Source organism: Bos javanicus, chromosome 11 (genome assembly GCF_032452875.1).
Source record: "Bos javanicus breed banteng chromosome 11, ARS-OSU_banteng_1.0, whole genome shotgun sequence".
NCBI classification, from domain to species: domain Eukaryota; kingdom Metazoa; phylum Chordata; class Mammalia; order Artiodactyla; family Bovidae; genus Bos; species Bos javanicus.
The window spans coordinates 4,929,726-4,946,253 of NC_083878.1; the positions used below are offsets into that span (position 1 = coordinate 4,929,726).

General features: G+C 45.6%; 1 protein-coding gene across 6 annotated transcripts in view; it reads right to left on the minus strand.

Annotated features, from left to right (window-relative positions):
- Positions 1 to 16,528, minus strand: part of AFF3 (ALF transcription elongation factor 3) — a 635,458-nt gene that overhangs the window by 88,439 nt on the left and 530,491 nt on the right. For 3 of the 6 annotated variants that reach the window (XM_061431670.1, XM_061431668.1, XM_061431665.1), the window contains one exon: positions 10,092 to 10,129. In XM_061431670.1, coding sequence (XP_061287654.1) covers positions 10,092 to 10,129 — 38 coding nt within the window. Of the gene's footprint in view, positions 1 to 10,091; positions 10,133 to 16,528 lie in introns of all 6 variants that reach the window. The other 3 variants (XM_061431669.1, XM_061431666.1, XM_061431664.1) reach the window with 1 other exon arrangement.

Below are 16,528 nucleotides of genomic sequence, written 5' to 3' on the forward strand. Positions count from 1 at the left end.
AGTGAATGAGTTATAAAGACACGGTGGCCTCGGGGCACTAAGAAATATACATGGGAGATTTTGCTGGTGGTCCAGTGGCTAAGGGGCTTCCCAGGTGGCACTACTGGTTAAGAATCTGCCTGCCAATGCAGGAGACGTGGGTTCGATCCTTGGATTAGGAAGAGCCTCTGGAGGAGGGCGTGGCAACCCACTCCAGTATTCTTGCCTGGGAAATCCTATGGACAGAGGAACCTGGCGGGCTACACTCTTTGGGGTCGCAAAGAGTCAGACATGGCTGAGCACGCACAACCAAGAGTAGTGATTTAAGAATCTGCCTGCCACTTCAGGGAGCTCAATCCCTGGTCCGGGAGGATTCCACGTGCCTTGGGGCAACTGAGCCCACGTGCCATAACTGCTGACCACGAGAGCCAAGAGCCTGGATGCTCCCAACTACTGAGCTGGTGCGTTGCGGCCACTGTACCCTGTGTGCCCAGAGCCTGGGCGCAAGAGAAGCCAGTGCGGTGAGAAGCCTGCTCACTGCAACGAGAGAGAGCCCATGTGCAGCAGTGTAAGAGCCCGTGCGCCACAGTGAAGACCTAGCACAGCCATAAACAATAAATACACACATTAAACTTTTCTAAAAGTTCACTTAAAAAACTTCCTGTTACCAGAGGCCCCTCTGGATGCATCCTCCTGGCTCAGACCTCAGGAGGTGGGTCCGCAGGAACCCACAGGCACTCCCCCCAAGTCACTAAACCATCTTAATGAGTAATTAGTGGTTTCAAACAGCTTGTTATTTATTTACTTGAAAGACCATTAACGGTTTCTCTCAGGTTGCTCTGTTCTGTGGCGTAAAATACGTGTTTGGGGCCTTTAAAAATATGCCTTATTTACCTGGTAGGATTCATTGTCTTCTCTGGAGCTATTACGTTTTATGGTGGCAATTAGTACTGGGGGGCTTTTTAAAAGCTGGTTTTCAGACTCGATAGCCTGCGTTTGCTTATGACACTGATGCAGACAGCTGCGCTGACAGTCACTGAGGGCAGTCAGGAACGCTGAGACGGCGGCTGAGAAGCAGCAGCAAGGCGAGCGCGTCCACGTCGGTGAGTGTCCATGCGCACCACTGACCCCGTGGGAGAAGAGGCCCCACAGAGAGTCTCGGTGAGCGTTTCCTCTCTTTCCATGGCCCCCAAACAGATCTCTACTGGGATCCCCCAGGTTACCTGAGAGTCACTGCTTTTGAAATAAGGATGATTTACTTTAAAAATAATAAGATGAACCAAATTCTTTAGAAATCGTCTGGAAAAGGTGTCAGGAAATGACCCAGGGTGACTTTTCGAGGTGAGTGAAGTAGGATATTGACATAGGAGAGACAGGTGGCAGGCTCCTCAGGGGCTGGGGTGAACTCACCCAGCACCCAGGGACCCACAGCTTGGCTTTTTTTTTTTTTTTTTAAATGGGAGAATAGGCTAGATTAGAACCTATTACAAAGTTGGGAGGAAATAAGCAATAGTAAGGGATAGTTCTTGGGCTTTGTTGATATTTATTTTTCTATACTGTCAAGGTAAAAACATGCTCCATACTATGATTTGTTCATGGTTCCATACATTAAATCCACTCTGTCATATTTTCTTGTCTTCCTGTTTAAGCTTCTCGGCAGGACTTAGAGAATATCTTGTGGTACTTTGATTAGCGGGCTTTCTTAGTGATGCAATAGGGTAATTACTATCATATGGATAGACTAACAAAGCATTTTTTCTATTTATCACCTCATTTAATCTGACCATAAACCTAACAAGGAGGGTATAATTACCATCCTGTTTATGCAACTGAGAAAGTTCAGACTCAGATGAATAAATACTTTTCCCAAATTCCAGCCCAAGGTCAAAGATTCAAAATCCGATGCTTGCTTCATGATGTCTTACAAAAGAAGAGAGGAGATTAGGGAAAGCCGGGCCAGATATATGGTGTTTTTCCTCCTCCTTATCATGGGAGCAGAGACGTGTAGCATAATTTGAACTCATGGCCTTTCATGTGTGAAAGGCATTAAGTTATTATTGAGCAGCCATTCTCTTTTTCTCTAAGTGACTTTATTTCTTTATATTTATTTTTGGCTGTGCTGGGCCTTTGTCGCTGTGAGGGCGTTTCTCTAGTTGTGGCAAGTAGGGGCTACCCTCTAGGTGCTGTGCACGGGCTTCGCATTGCAGTGGCCTCTTTTGTGGAGTACAAGCTCTAGCTCTCTCTATAAATTGGTGGGGTGGGAGGATGTTACTGAAGCTGCTAAGAGCATCAGCTGTAGCATCAGCTGGAGTCAGATAGGCCACACTGTGGCTTTTCAGCCACTAGATTGTGGGTCAGTGACATGTCTCTGGAAACCCAGGTTCCCTAGGATTTCAGAGAGGATATGTGGAAAATGAAACGAAATAAAATTTCATCTCTTTAGGCCCTAAGGGAGAAGGCAATGGCACCCCACTCCAGTACTCCTGCCTGGAAAATCCCATGGATGGAGGAGCCTGGTGGGCTGCAATCCATGGGGTCGCTGAGGGTTGGACACAACTGAGTGATTTCACTTTCACTTTTCACTTTCATGCACTGGAGAAGGAAATGGCAACCCACTCCAGTGTTCTTGCCTGGAGAATCCCAGGGACGGGGGAGCCTGGTGGGCTGCCGTCTCTGGGGTTGCACGGAGTCGGACACGACTGAAGTGACTTAGCAGTAGCAGTAGCAGTTAGGCCCTAATGTTGAATTCCTCCTTCTTGGCTGAGTGGGCTATAGTGAGGAATAACGACAAGTAATGCATGTGAAATGCTTGGTGTTGTACTTACACGTGACAGCTGTACTTAGGCCTCGGACCATAAAGCACACGCCGACATTTAATACACGCAGTAGGTCTGCATGTGTCTAAGTTTCCTCTGAAAGTGAAAGTGTTAGTCACTCAGCCGTGTCCAATTCTTTGTGACCCCATGGACTGCAGCCTGGCAGACTCCTCTGTTGATGGAATTCTCCAGGCTAGAATGCTGCGGTGGGTAGCCATTCCCTTCTCTAGGGGATCTTCCTGACCCAGTAATCGAACCCAGGACTCATGTACTGCAGGTGGGTTGTGTACTGTCCGAGCCACCAAGTTTCCTCTACCACCCTGTAAACTCCCGGAGAGTGGGATACCTGGGTTTTTTTGTGTCTTGCATAGAGACTGGCTAGACACCTTACCCACTGTGTGGTCTCTATCCTGCAAATGTGCACTGAATGAAGGAAGGAAAACAGAAACATGAATAATTGGTAGAGATCGTATGGGAGGGCATCGTAAGGTGTGCCCATAGTGGGAAGCCTGGCAATAAGGAAAGGGGAGGAAGGGACAGGGAGCAGCCAGAGATCATGTCTAGGTATTAGCAGAACTGTGGCATCCTACAGTTCTCTCTGGTTACTGATTCCTAATTTAACTCCACTCTAATTGAATTGCACTGGATGGTTTCAATTTTTTGAAGGTTTTTTTTTTTTTTTTTTTTACTTTCTTCCTACTTTTGGATTGTTTTAAAAAAAAAATCATTCAATTTCCCTGTCCCGTGTGGCAGTTAATAGTGCATCTCAATTCTATAGCATCTTTTAGGCGTGGACTCCTCAGTAATAAGCCCCTGACTGTTAAGCTCTGCTTCCTGTGGTGCTCTGCTGCCATGGTGAACCGGCATCATTGCAGCAAGCTATTTTCTATTTTAAGCCCAAAGATGCCATTTGTTGTTGTCATTCAGTCGCTAAGTCGTGTCTGACTCTTTGCAAGCCCATGGACTGTAGCATTCCAGTCCTTCACTGTCTCCTGGAGTTTGCTCAGATTCATGTCCATTGAGTCGGTGATGCTATCTAACCATCTGCATATCAGACACCTTCCGACCTGGGGGCCTCATCTTCCAGTGTTGCCTTTTCATACTGTCCATGGGGTTCTCCAGCTAAGAATACTGGAGTAGCTTGCTATTTCCTTCTCCAGTGGACCACGTTTTGTCAGAACTCTTCACTATGACCCATCCATCTTGGGTAGCCCTGCACAGCATAGCTCATGGTTTCACTGAGTTATGCAACATCCTTTGCCACAACAACGCTGTGATCCATGAAAGGGGAAGAGTTGCCATTGCTTAACCACAAAACATGGGACCTAATTCATTCATTCATTTGTTCATTGTTTTCTTCATTCACCAAATGACTTCTGTGTCTCCTAATTGCCAGGAACTGTGCTAGGTGCTAGGGATAAAAAAAATAGCTAGGCCAGAAATGTAAGGATTATTATAATTATTAGTAGAGACAAAGGATCTACTAATGCTACTATCTAGTAAGCTATTAACATTTGTTAGACTATAAAACATGGCAGGAACCACCAGCCTCTGACCCCATCCAAGCCTGCCTGCTTCCTTGCTGCCTGATGGGGATGAGAAAATTCTACTCCATACGAATCAGAGAACCTGGAGTGCAGCCTCAGCTCCACCACTTGCTGTCTTGTGACCTTGGGTGACTCCATCGCCTGTCTCAGGTTCAGTTTTCTTGTCTGTAAAATGGGTCCCTTCTGTCTCGGGGGGTTGTCGTGGGATCATAATATTAGACAGTCAATGAGATAGGGTTTCTAAACTCTAGAGCTCTTTAAAGACGTTTTGCACGCTATACCAAAGTGACTTTATCATAAGAAGCTGTTGCGCTGGAGAGACTGGGGACCACTGTGGGGCTCGAGGTGAGGCTGATACTTCCCCTCCTGCTACTTTGTCATTTTACAAGTTGGAAATCTGAAACTCTCACAAGCCTCTCCTGCTCCCTGTTCAGACCCTTTGAGAAGAGCCCAATCGTCACCAGTGCCTGGCAACTGTGACTTTCTTCTCCAGATTTCAGGGTCGGTGCGTGAAATGAGACCCGGAAAGTCACCCTGCAGTGCTGGTGGCCACACCCAGTACACACCCCTCCGCTTGACCAAGGTCGGCCCACTTCGCGACGGGTCAGGAAGGTGAGGCCGAATGCAAAGTGCACCCCTTCCCGCCCCCGCTGCCAGAACCTGCCCTCCCCCGCCCAGTGGCACCGTGTCCAGCCTCGCTTCCAGATGTGATCACACTCAAACGGAGGTGAGCCCTTCATTCTAGATGAGTCCTCACTTAATTTCACTATATTCTCCCTAATGGAAAGGGGAGAGTCGATGGGTGAGATTTATTTGAGGAAGGGCAAGATTGAGGCGAGCAGATGCACGAGGCTAATGGGGGCTTTCTCTTTACAGAGTCAGCACCTCTGGACTCTGGACCGTGAGGCGCCCAGCGCAGGTGACAGGCTGCTTCTCCCCACGGCCCGCCGGCACCAGCCCAGGGCCCGCTGTGCACACAAGGTACTTCAATGGAGCCTCGTGGCATCAGTGAATAAATCAACGGCAGTTGTTTAGATTCCACTATAAATGGATCTTGGACCTGAGATACTGCCAGATGGGCAGACCAGGTTACAGTCTGGTGATGCGTCTCCAAGGCTGTAAAAACGGAGCCATTTCTGGAGTCGCAGGCTGACATTTCAGAAGATGATTACATGCACAGTTTAACCATACGGCCATTCATGTCCTCCTAGCCCCACGGCCTTAACAACTGTTTTCATGTTGGCTTTCTTGCTTGTTCCTTTTTTTTTCTTCCCAAAGTTAAGCACAATCTTTCCCCTGCCCCTCCTCAGCTTCTCATCTTTCTAGCTGAATGTGATTTATTCATATGAAATTATGCTCCATTTTTATAAAACCCAAGTTACTGCAAATGAAGCTGGAGGTTTCACAGAAAATATTAATTCCCGATCTACGGCTATAAAGCATCCTGGCTCGCTCTGCAGCAGCTCTGCTGCTCGGAGACGGATGGAAGCGGTCCAAGGGGATGATTAACTTCTCAGCCCTGCCAGCTGCCTAGTACCCCTCTTGCCCTGGATTTCCAGATTGACCCCCAGCTCCTCTGCCAACGTGCAGTTGCTCAGCTTGATAAATCACATGAATCCTTTTTCTGATCACAGTTAGGTACTATTCACTAGTTAGGAAGGGAAGCTAATGGTATTCAGAGGCACTCTCCATACTGCACACACACCCTGTTTTCTCCTGATAGCATTCTTCATATTCTCCACATTACCGGTGATGCGGCACCTAAGACGTGCCTTTAGAAATGATCCACTGGCCAATTAATCCCAATTCTTCTCTGCCTCTCTCTGCCCCACCCAGCACAATGGTCTGTAGGAAGACGAGATCCTCGAGAGACACATTATAAGTGGGTAAGTAAGAAGGAGCATGTCTCTTTGCAAAGGGTGGTTTTCTTGTCATTGACTGGCTTATCTTGTTGAGAACTTTGCCACCTCTTCCTGATCTTTGCTTTTCTGTTATTTGGGGCCATTGGCAGGCCTCTGTAGCAAGCCAGCTGCCTCTCAACAGCATAAAACTGACAGATGAAAAATTCTGTAGCCATCAGGAGAAAAGAACAAAACCTACCCACCCCATCTTCACTCACCCATCCCATCACTGCAGGTGGCACAGATGAATTGGGCCAAAGCCTGTCTGGGCTTGGAGTACTTGGGGTATTTTTGTTGAGCCATAAATTAAGCCCATCACTCAGGCAAAACCAAAGAAGGCAACAGGTTTTTCTTGGATGTTTTTTAAATTTTAGTAATGACAATATCACAGTTTGTTTTTGTTTTTTTTTAAAATATATTTTTGGCCTGACAGTGTGTCATGTAGGTTCCTAGTTCCCTGACCAGGGATCAAACCTGCTCCCTGTTGCATTGGAACTTCAGAGTCCTAACCACTGGACCACCAGGGAAGCCCTGGCAATATCAGAGATTTAATTGATCAATGTTGTATATTGATTGGCTTTCCCAGTGACTCTGCAGTAAAGAATCCACCTGCAATGCAGAAACTGCAGCAGAAACAGGTTCGATCCCTGGGTTAGGAAGATTCCCTGGAGGAGGGTATGGCAATCCACTCAAGTATTCTTGCCTGGAGAATTCCATGGACAGAGGATCCTGGTGGGCTACAGTCCACAGGGTTGCAAAGAGTCGGACATGACTGAAGTGACTTAGCATGCATGCACGTGTATTGATTACAGAGAACTCACTGAACTTCAAAGCATTACGGTCTCAACTGTCAGATGTTGGGTTTCTGCTAAAATGTTCCTGGAAACCAGGAAGCTGAAACAATGAAAAGACAGACAAGACCGACCTTCAGAAAACATCCGGATGTCCTCCACACTCTGACATTCCATGTAGATGAGATTTCTACCTGACCTTAGAAAGGAAAGAGCAAATCCTATCCTGTGAAGGGAGACTTTCTTACGGGGGAAGCAGAGGACAACTGGCTTCCTTCAGTGTAGACTCACCCCCCTCCAACAACCCACAGCAGGTAAATCACATTCCATCATCAGGCTGTTCATCTTGAGGCAAAACGACTCTGGTCCTGGATCAGATGTCCTGTGTTCACCAGGTAAAGGGGATGGACATGGGATCACACGGGGGCAAGCGAGCCGGACCCTCAGTGTCACGTGGTGATGGGACACAAACCAGCACGGGCTTTCTGTGCAGCCCCCCAGTCCCAGCACGCAGGCAGCAGCCGTGAGGGCCCCAAAGCGCTTCTTCTAGAGCAGAAACACGAGTGCCTAATCACCATGGAATTTTACATCAAGAGGTGATAACAGGCTGAAAAAATAAAAAGTTTAGGAAACCAGAATAGTTTGTGTGGATGGATGTAGAAATGATTACCACCAGGCCGTAGGGAGTCTGAGGTATGGGGTCAGACCTCTACTTTGGGAAGGTCACAGCCTGGGGTTGTGGGGGGATTTTTACTTAATTCCATTCCCACCCGAGGCAGTTCCTGCAACAAAAGAATTCTAGGCAGGTCATACAGTGGTTGGACCTAGAGTCACATTTCTCATTTTCTAGAAAAGGCTAGTTTACTCCACAGAATACGTAACATGGCAGAAAATGACATCTGTCATGTGATAAGCTAGCATTCTCTAATTTAAGAACCTGGAAAACATGAGTCCAGTTAATTCAGTAGGCGTTACAAGTCCTTATTTTGAAGAAGGGTGTTTTAACTGTATCTCCCAACAATTACAGATATTTCTCACTCACGGAAATACTCGTGTGGCCCTGAATTAACAGAAAACAGAGAACAGGAGGTGAAGGCAACTCATTGCTTTGAAAGGCAGCGGGTTCCTCGCACTTTGAGCAGGAAAACTGTAGATTTAGAGGGAGATGCTCAGTTACATTTGAAGATAGAGAAATTCGTAAGAAGAGCAGTGACGATGGGAACGTCTGTTTCCAGGCAATGGACTTTTTTCCTTACAGTTTCTGCACTTAGTGGTTATATAACAGCAAGGGCTAATATTCTAACTTGCGAGTCAATTATTGGGCTTCAGGAGAAGTTTTTGAGAAGATCAGAAAACGTCCAAGGTAATAGTGCTGCTCATCATGAAAGTCCACGCCCATCTTCTACCCAGGACAGAGTCATGTGTCTTTGGGGGAGAAGCCTTAGAATATACCAGTCCTAGTTTCTGATGACTTGTCTTTGTATCCACAACCATGTCTTCAAAGGGAGTCCATATTTTTAAAAAATAGTTCTTGATTCATTCTACCAAAGGCCATAAAGAGATTTTGTGTCTCTTTAGTCGTTTTATTGAAATGTAATTGATATACCATAAAGTTCACCCATTTAAAGCATGCAATTTAGTTGTTTTTATTATATTTACTGGGTTGTGAAATCATCACCACAATCTAATTCTACATAATTTTTATCATCCTAGAAAGAAACCTTGTTACCACTGGCAATGGTATAACATTGTAAACTGTGGGCTTTCTCTTGCTTCTCAATGTGTTTTGTTGAAGGAATCACTTAAGGAGAAGAGTCAAAGGGAAAAAAGAAACACGTCGAGAAAAGGAATTAATGTGTCAGATTTTAAATGTGTTTTGATCCAGTCCCTCTCCTCCTCCTACCAACAGACTCAGAGGTGGTATGGTTACCAGCTTTTGGGAAAAGTCACAGAAGCAACCCCAGAAGATGACGTGGCAGCCACTCTCAGAGCACACAGGCTTGTGTGGCTGTCATGGGGAAGGCTTTTCAACTGAAATCACAACACTGCAGCTCAGCCCGCCACCACTGAGAAAATGCTTTTCATCTATGTGCATGGATAATTCGCCTAAGTGACAGATTTTTCCTTGGAGAGGCACTGAACTGAGCTGGTTTACACAGGCAATTACTGCTCATTCCACAGAAAAAAAGAACTGGGAAGGAAAGGAGTGGGGGTGATGGTAGCTAGCCAGTGCCAAGGTGTCTGCTAGCCTGCTGAGTGGGACGTCTCCTCCAGGTCTTTCTTACTTTGTAAGAACATCACTTGTGGAAAGAAAGAAAACAAGCCTTCGTCTTTACCACCTGATAGTTCTTTAAAACACACACACACACACACACACACACACACACATATACCCCTTGGCGAATGAGAAATAAAAAACCAACCCAAACCAATAAGTGGTCAAGTCTACTCTAGGAAGTAACTTATTATACAACTCCACTCAACTATCTTTCTACAGCCTTAGAGGCAAAGCAAGATGTGAAATACAGCTTGAGTATGTTTACTGATTAGGTTTCCATATGTCATTCAATAACACAAGTCAGAAAAGAGAAGCCAGAGTGAGGAGGAAAAAGTCAGGCACACAGGACTGGGAACTGGGTTCCGTGCATAAAGTATTTCAAGAGAGAATCTCATCAGAAGATAGACAGCTCTAGGGGGAGTGTCTGACGAGAACACCCCAGAATAAATGAAGTACTTATTGTTGAAAAATGAGCTCCAATCTCAACCAATCCCAAAGTTCAGAATTTACTGCACCATTCAGGACTTTCCTTCCAAGTTTCTTGTCTCCTGTTTCATCGCAAAACGAAGGATTCTCCATACTTTCTATGAAATACAACATGGCGATTTTTGCAGTAATAAACTCCACACATGCATGACAAATCGGAGCATGCAAAATGTTTAACATCCCAGTTCACAGATACTTTAGGGACAAAATCCGATTATGAATTATATGCCACAATAAATAGGGCTCAATGTTTCATAAAGCAATTTATAGTTCATAAAAATGACAAAATGTACCTGTCAGACAGAGCATGGAGGGCCGTTCTCTGGGCTGCCTGCTGGAAGAAAGGGCAGAGATGTTTGTTTAATATTCTGGCTTTTAAATTATGTGCTCAATGAATACTTAAAAAAAAAACCCCTGTGTCACCCACATTTTTTGCCAGGTGGACAAATATGAAACTACTAGTAACAGAGTAGAGAACCCTTTTGTATTACTAGGAATATTAGAAAATGAACATTTCTGAAGTTAACTGAAGCCCCTACCTGGGCACACCTGCCACCAGGGGGCGAGCTTGAGGAGGTTGGACACAGCACCAGTCAGACCTATTTCATTTTTACTTCCTGAAATCATTTTTTAACACTATTTTATTCTAGTTTCCTGTAAGAAAAGGACCTGTTTTGGTTCCTTTGCAGTTACATTCCCAACGAAGGTATAATTTTACTCCCAGTTTTCAGATTTATTGATAAAGTCATCACAACTGGATATTGGAACATTGACTGGCTTTGAGATGATATTAGGTGATTATTGATATGTTTTAGACACAGTTAACATAATTTCACACGCTAGTAAAGTAATGCTCAAAATTCTCCAAGCCAGGCTTCAGCAATACGTGAACCGTGAACTTCCAGATGTTCAAGCTGGTTTTAGAAAAGGCAGAGGAATCAGAGATCAAATTGCCAACATCCGCTGGATCATTAAAAAAACAAGAAAGTTCCAGAAAAACATCTATTTCTGCTTTATTGACTATGCTAAAGCCTTTGACTGTGTGGATCACATGAAACTGTGGAAAATTCTGAAAGAGATAGGAATACCAGACCACCTGATCTGCCTCTTGAGAAACCTATATGCAGGTCAGGAAGTAACAGAACTGGACATGGAACAACAAACTGGTTCCAAATAGGAAAAGGAGTACATCAAGGCTGTATATTGTCACCCTGCTTATTTAACTTCTATGCAGAGTACATCATGAGAAACACTGGACTGGAAGAAGCACAAGCTGGAATCAAGATTGCTGGGAGAAATATCAATAACCTCAGATATGCAGATGACACCACCCTTATGGCAGAAAGTGAAGAGGAACTAAAGAGCCTCTTGATGAAGGTGAAAGAGGAGAGTGAAAAAGTTGGCTTAAAGCTCAACATTCAGAAAACTAAGATCATGGCATCTAGTCCCATCACTTCATGGCAGATAGATGAGGAAACAGTGGAAACAGTGTCAGACTTTATTTTGGGGGGCTCCAAAATGCAGATGGTGATTGCAGCCATGAAATTAAAAGACGCTTACTCCTTGGAAAGAAAGTTATGACCAACATAGATAGCATATTGAAAAGCAGAGACGTTACTTTGCCAACAAAGGTCCGTCTAGTCAAGGCTATGGTTTTTCCAGTGGTCATGTATGGATGTGAGAGTTGGACTGTGAAGAAAGCTGAGCACAGAATAATTGATGCTTTTGAACTGTGGTGTTGGAGAAGACTCTTGAGAGTCCCTTGGACTGCAAGGAGATCCAACCAGTCCATTCTAAAGGAGATCGGTCCTGGGTGTTCTTTGGAAGGACTGATGCTAAAGCTGCAACTCCAGTACTTTGGCCACCTCATGTGAAGAGTTGACTCACTGGAAAAGACTCTGATGCTGGGAGGGATTGGGGGCAGGAGGAGAAGGGGATGACAGAGGATGAGATGGCTGGATGGCATCACCGACTCGATGAACGTGAGTTTGAGTGAACTCCGGGAGTTGGTGATGGATAGGGAGGCCTGGCGTGCTGCATTCATGGGGTCGCAAAGAGTCAGACATGACTGAACGACTGAACTGAACTGAACATAATTTCTAAAGAGTCTTTTGGAGATTCACATTGAAATATCTATGAATGCAATTACATGATGTTGGTATTTAAAATAATATAACCAGATGGGAGAGAGAGGGGGTGGGCATATAAATGAAACGAGACAGCCTTGGGTGGATGACTCTTGAAGCTAGGTGATGAACACATTGGGGGAATATTACAGTATTCTGGGAAATTTTGTATGTGTTTTAAAATTTCCATAATAAAAAAAGAAAATAAGGAGGCCTCCACCTCTCCTTCAGATTCTCCCAGTTTCTCACTCACTTTCCCTTTCCTGTTCTTTTTTTTTTGCCCACTTGGCTTCCCCCGAATCTATGGAAGGCAGAGAGCACACTCTCTTCTCTGATGAGAAGTCACACGGGGAGGGGATCAAAGTATGGCCTCAAAGACCAAGGCCTCCTCAGGGTCCACACAGGAGACAAGGAGTGTACATGGTCCGTCTTCACTTTTGACCCAACAGGTGTCAAGGTTTACTGTTTATCAGAGACAATAAGGTCTCCCATGCTCTTCTTCTTCACAGGAGGCAGACAAAATAGAATCTTCAGATTAGAAGAAAGGACACATCAGTACCATTATCCCTATTACAGAAACAAAAGATACCCTTGGTGATAGTAGCATGTCCTTGGATCAGGCAGTCAGACCAGCACTTACTGAATTCCTGCTACACAGAGGATGACTGCCCTGGGCGCTAAGGGATGCAAAGGCAAAAGCAGAAGTGGTCACTGTCCTGGACAAGCTGAGTCTCCAGAGAGTTAGAATGGAGGTCCAGGGATGACTTGCAGACACTGATGAGATAACATGCAAATAAAATGGTGAAGCAGGAGCCAGTCCAATATTGTAAAGCAATTATTCTCCAATTAAAAATAATTTTTTAAAAAAGGACAGAGCTAAGAAGGACAGACTAGGGACAGACAGCTAAGAAGGACAGAGCTAAGAAGGGGTGGACATGAGTGATGACTAATGGCTGGTGGATCTTTAGTCACTCAGTCGTGTCTGACTCTTTGTGACCCACCGACTGTAGCCCACCAGGACTCTCTGATAAGAACACTGGAGTGGATTCCTATTTCCTTCTCCAGGGGATCTTCCTGACCCAGGGATTGAACCTGGGTCTCCTGTACTGCAAGCAGATTCTTTACCGTCTGAGCCACCAGGGTTCTACAGATCCTCAAACAGTGTGTGGAGTGGATAACAGGTGCTCTGGGAATATCTGTAGAGTGAACGCCAACAAAGACATCACTTAGGGGGTCCTTCCCACAGAACTGTGGTCTGGGGGGCGGGGGCCCTGCTGGTCTTGGGCTAGATGGCAGAGAAAGGGCCTGTCTGAGCCCCCAGCAGTGCTTCTCACCTGGGCTCCCCTCGCCCCAGTGCCAAGATTGTCTGGGTTTGAGTTGGGCGTGTTCCTGTGTGTCACACTCACGAGGGGCTCACTACTGGCGTTTAGTGCCTGCCCCGAGGGTGCTAACGACTTTTAAAAGTCAGGAGCATCCCTGGTAGAATCAGAAATTCTCCCCTTAAAATGACAAGGACGTCTCTGTGGAGACACTGCGGCAAAGTAGAAACGAAAGGCAGATTTGAAAGGAAGAAGCCAGGGAACATGAGCTCTGGGCTCAGCACCAGGGACGGAAAATGACATGAGAAACTTAGATAAGTCTGCAAGTGACAGCCACAGTGAGTTAGAAAAAAACATAACATCTGTTGAACTGGGAGTGGAGAGTCTTATGCCCTGGGACAGGCTCTGCCTTTTATTTATATTACGGACCTGTATTCTGGTCCTCAACCCAGACCTTGGTTTTCAAACGACCTTTCCCTCCCTGAATGGATGCTGAGGGAGCCAGTCGAGGTCCAGGTCCTGGGGACAATCCGAGGGGCAGCTGCCCCTTCCTCCCTTCCTGGATTCCAGGCAGTGAAAGCCCGAGTGTCCTGGCATTCTAGGGTCACGTCATCCATCCAAGATGGGAAACAAGAGTGTGCGCTGTGCTTTGTCTTCATGGGGACATGTGAGGGAGCGGAATGAGGCAGGGGGAGGAGGTGAGAGGCTGGTGCAAGGTCTGGAGTCCAGGCTCCCCCAGGACACCGCAGAGGAGGCACACCCTTCTCTCTCCTCTCTCTCCTTCCTCTGTGAGGGCTGCCCCAGAAGCACATTTACAGAACACTCAGCTGGTGCCGGGCAGCCACGGTTGTTCCCTGGTTCCCTCCTAAGGGGCTCTCTCCTCACTCGGCAAGATGGCCTTCGTGTTGGAAGGTATCCCTGAAAAGAACTTCAGTCACTCCTGACTCTGTTGGGCTAAGTATACAAAAAAGCATCTGGAACTCCCCAGAGGAAAGATGGCATATGTTATTAGCACAGTCTCTCCGCATCGCCTCAGTAGGAGGTATGGGAGACGGACTCGTCCTGGAATAACAAAAATCACAGGAGATGCGACTAAAAGTTCAACAGAAATCTCTCGCGTGGCATCTGAATTTTCCCCCAGCCCTGGATGTCAATTTTTTTAAAAGTCTATTGATTCCTTCCTCTCCTGCCTGCAAATACTTCCCACTGGCTTTTGTGATAAGGAAAACACAGCGCTTGTTGATGTGCGGTCTATAGAAGATGACTTAAGAAGCAAAAGCAAAGCAAAACAAACCCCCAACAGAAAACTCAGATGCCCGTCACTAGAATACCTACGAATGGGTGCTTCCCAGGTGGTAGCACCTGCTGAGAATAAGTCCATAGGACTGATGTGGGCGAGGCCTCTAACGCAAGCTGAGCTGAAGCTGGGAGCAAGGGCTGCAGATAGACATGACCCTGGGACCAACAGGTCCTTCCAGGCTTAGACATCCTGCACCTCACCAGTCACTCTGCAGTCTGTCCACACAACTGCATGCTCCACTATTTTTAATGCCTGCTTTTAATTTGTAGTTATTCCCCATCATTAAAAACTTAACAGAAGATGGCTCATCATCCATCAAGAAAGGAGATGAGAATATCTTAAATGTTTTAAATAACTCCTTGAGAAAAAAAACCTTATAGCATGAAAACTCTATGTTATATGCCAGAGCAAAGATCACCAACTTTTTTTTTTTTTTGCCTTAAACTTTGGCAGTTGCATACTATTTTATTTTACTTTTGGAAAATAATAAAATAAATAAACATTGGAATTAAACAGCAGAGAAAAATTACTTAGGTGACTCATGATTGAAGCCTGAAAAACTACTCATAGTAAACTAGATGAATTGCCCACTTTCCTTTTCTTAAGACTTGTACATTACACAACCGTATTTCTCTCTTCCTAAATCATCATCTTCTCTTGTAACTTTCTTTTTATTCAGCTCTCAGCAGAATAGATTGAGAGGGTTAAGAGCATGCATCATTGACTTTCCTGAGTTCATTACTCATTCATGAATGACTCTGAAGGGTAAGTCTATGAGTCAAAACAAGTTTTCTGCCAGAAATAATCATTTTCCAGGTTCTCTTCAAGCAATGACATCTTTTCTGTCTTTATTATAGGAAGCTGCTGCTTGGGAGCCTAATCAGTAGACTTGCAGGTTTCAGTGTACACTAGATGAGTTACCAGTCACAATCTGTTATCGATGGGAAGTTAAAGAGGAAATTAAGTGCTCTTACTGTAACTGGGTCGAGTGGTGAACAAGTTCATGGATACTGGAGTGGGGAGAAAACAAAGGGAAAAGACTGGAATTCACAGAGGCCTCAGCAAGATCCAGTTTCTTTCTTATTGACAGAAACAGAACATGTGGGCAGAACCATAAAGCAATCTGATGTACCTGTTATGTGCAGGTACTGGGCTCGGCGTGGGTGACGGTCACAACAGACAAGGCTTTTGCAACACTGTACTTGGAATCTCCAGGTGAGCCAGACGCAAACAGTTAAACACGCAGAAGCATTCTAGATGACGAGGGCTATGGACAAAGGGGATAGGAGCTGTGAACCAGAATGTGAAGGGTCCTTGTTTGGGATGAATATACAAGAAAGGCTCTCTAAGGAGGGGTAACATTGTTGAATAAGAAAAGCATGAATGCAGAAGGAGGAAGGGACAACTGTTTAGTAGCAGAGGCCCGAGGCAGGCCTGGATCCCTGCTTAGTTGAGGAGCTACAGCAAGGTTGCTATCAGGCACGTTAGTGAGCGGTGGAGACAGTGGCAGGTTGTGGAGGTCAGGTTAAGGATTTTGGACATTATCCACAGCACTATGAAGTCACTGAAAGGTTGACATGAGGGGAAGCTGAGAGAAGGATGTGTGGGACCTGACTGTATGTTCTTTGCAACTTTCGGTGAATCTGTAATTTAAAGAAAAAGAGTAGGGAGAAAGGCAATATGTCTTACACTTTTCAAATACCCCTCTGCCTTCTGTGTGGCAAATGGATTGGGACAGGAAGGGACAAAGTTGAAGGTCACTTGCAGTGATCCAGGTAAGGGAAGTGCATGGGAGCAGTGGAGATGGAGAGAGTTCATGGTACATTTTGGAGGTAGGCTTGAAGAAGTAGTGACTGACTGAATGTTGGGGGTGGGGGCTGTCAGGAATGAGTCCCAGGTTCCTGGCATGAGCATGTGGTATGGATGGAGAACCACTGACTTGGACAGGCAAGATGGGGCGGAAGCAGGACAAAGGCAGAGTTTAG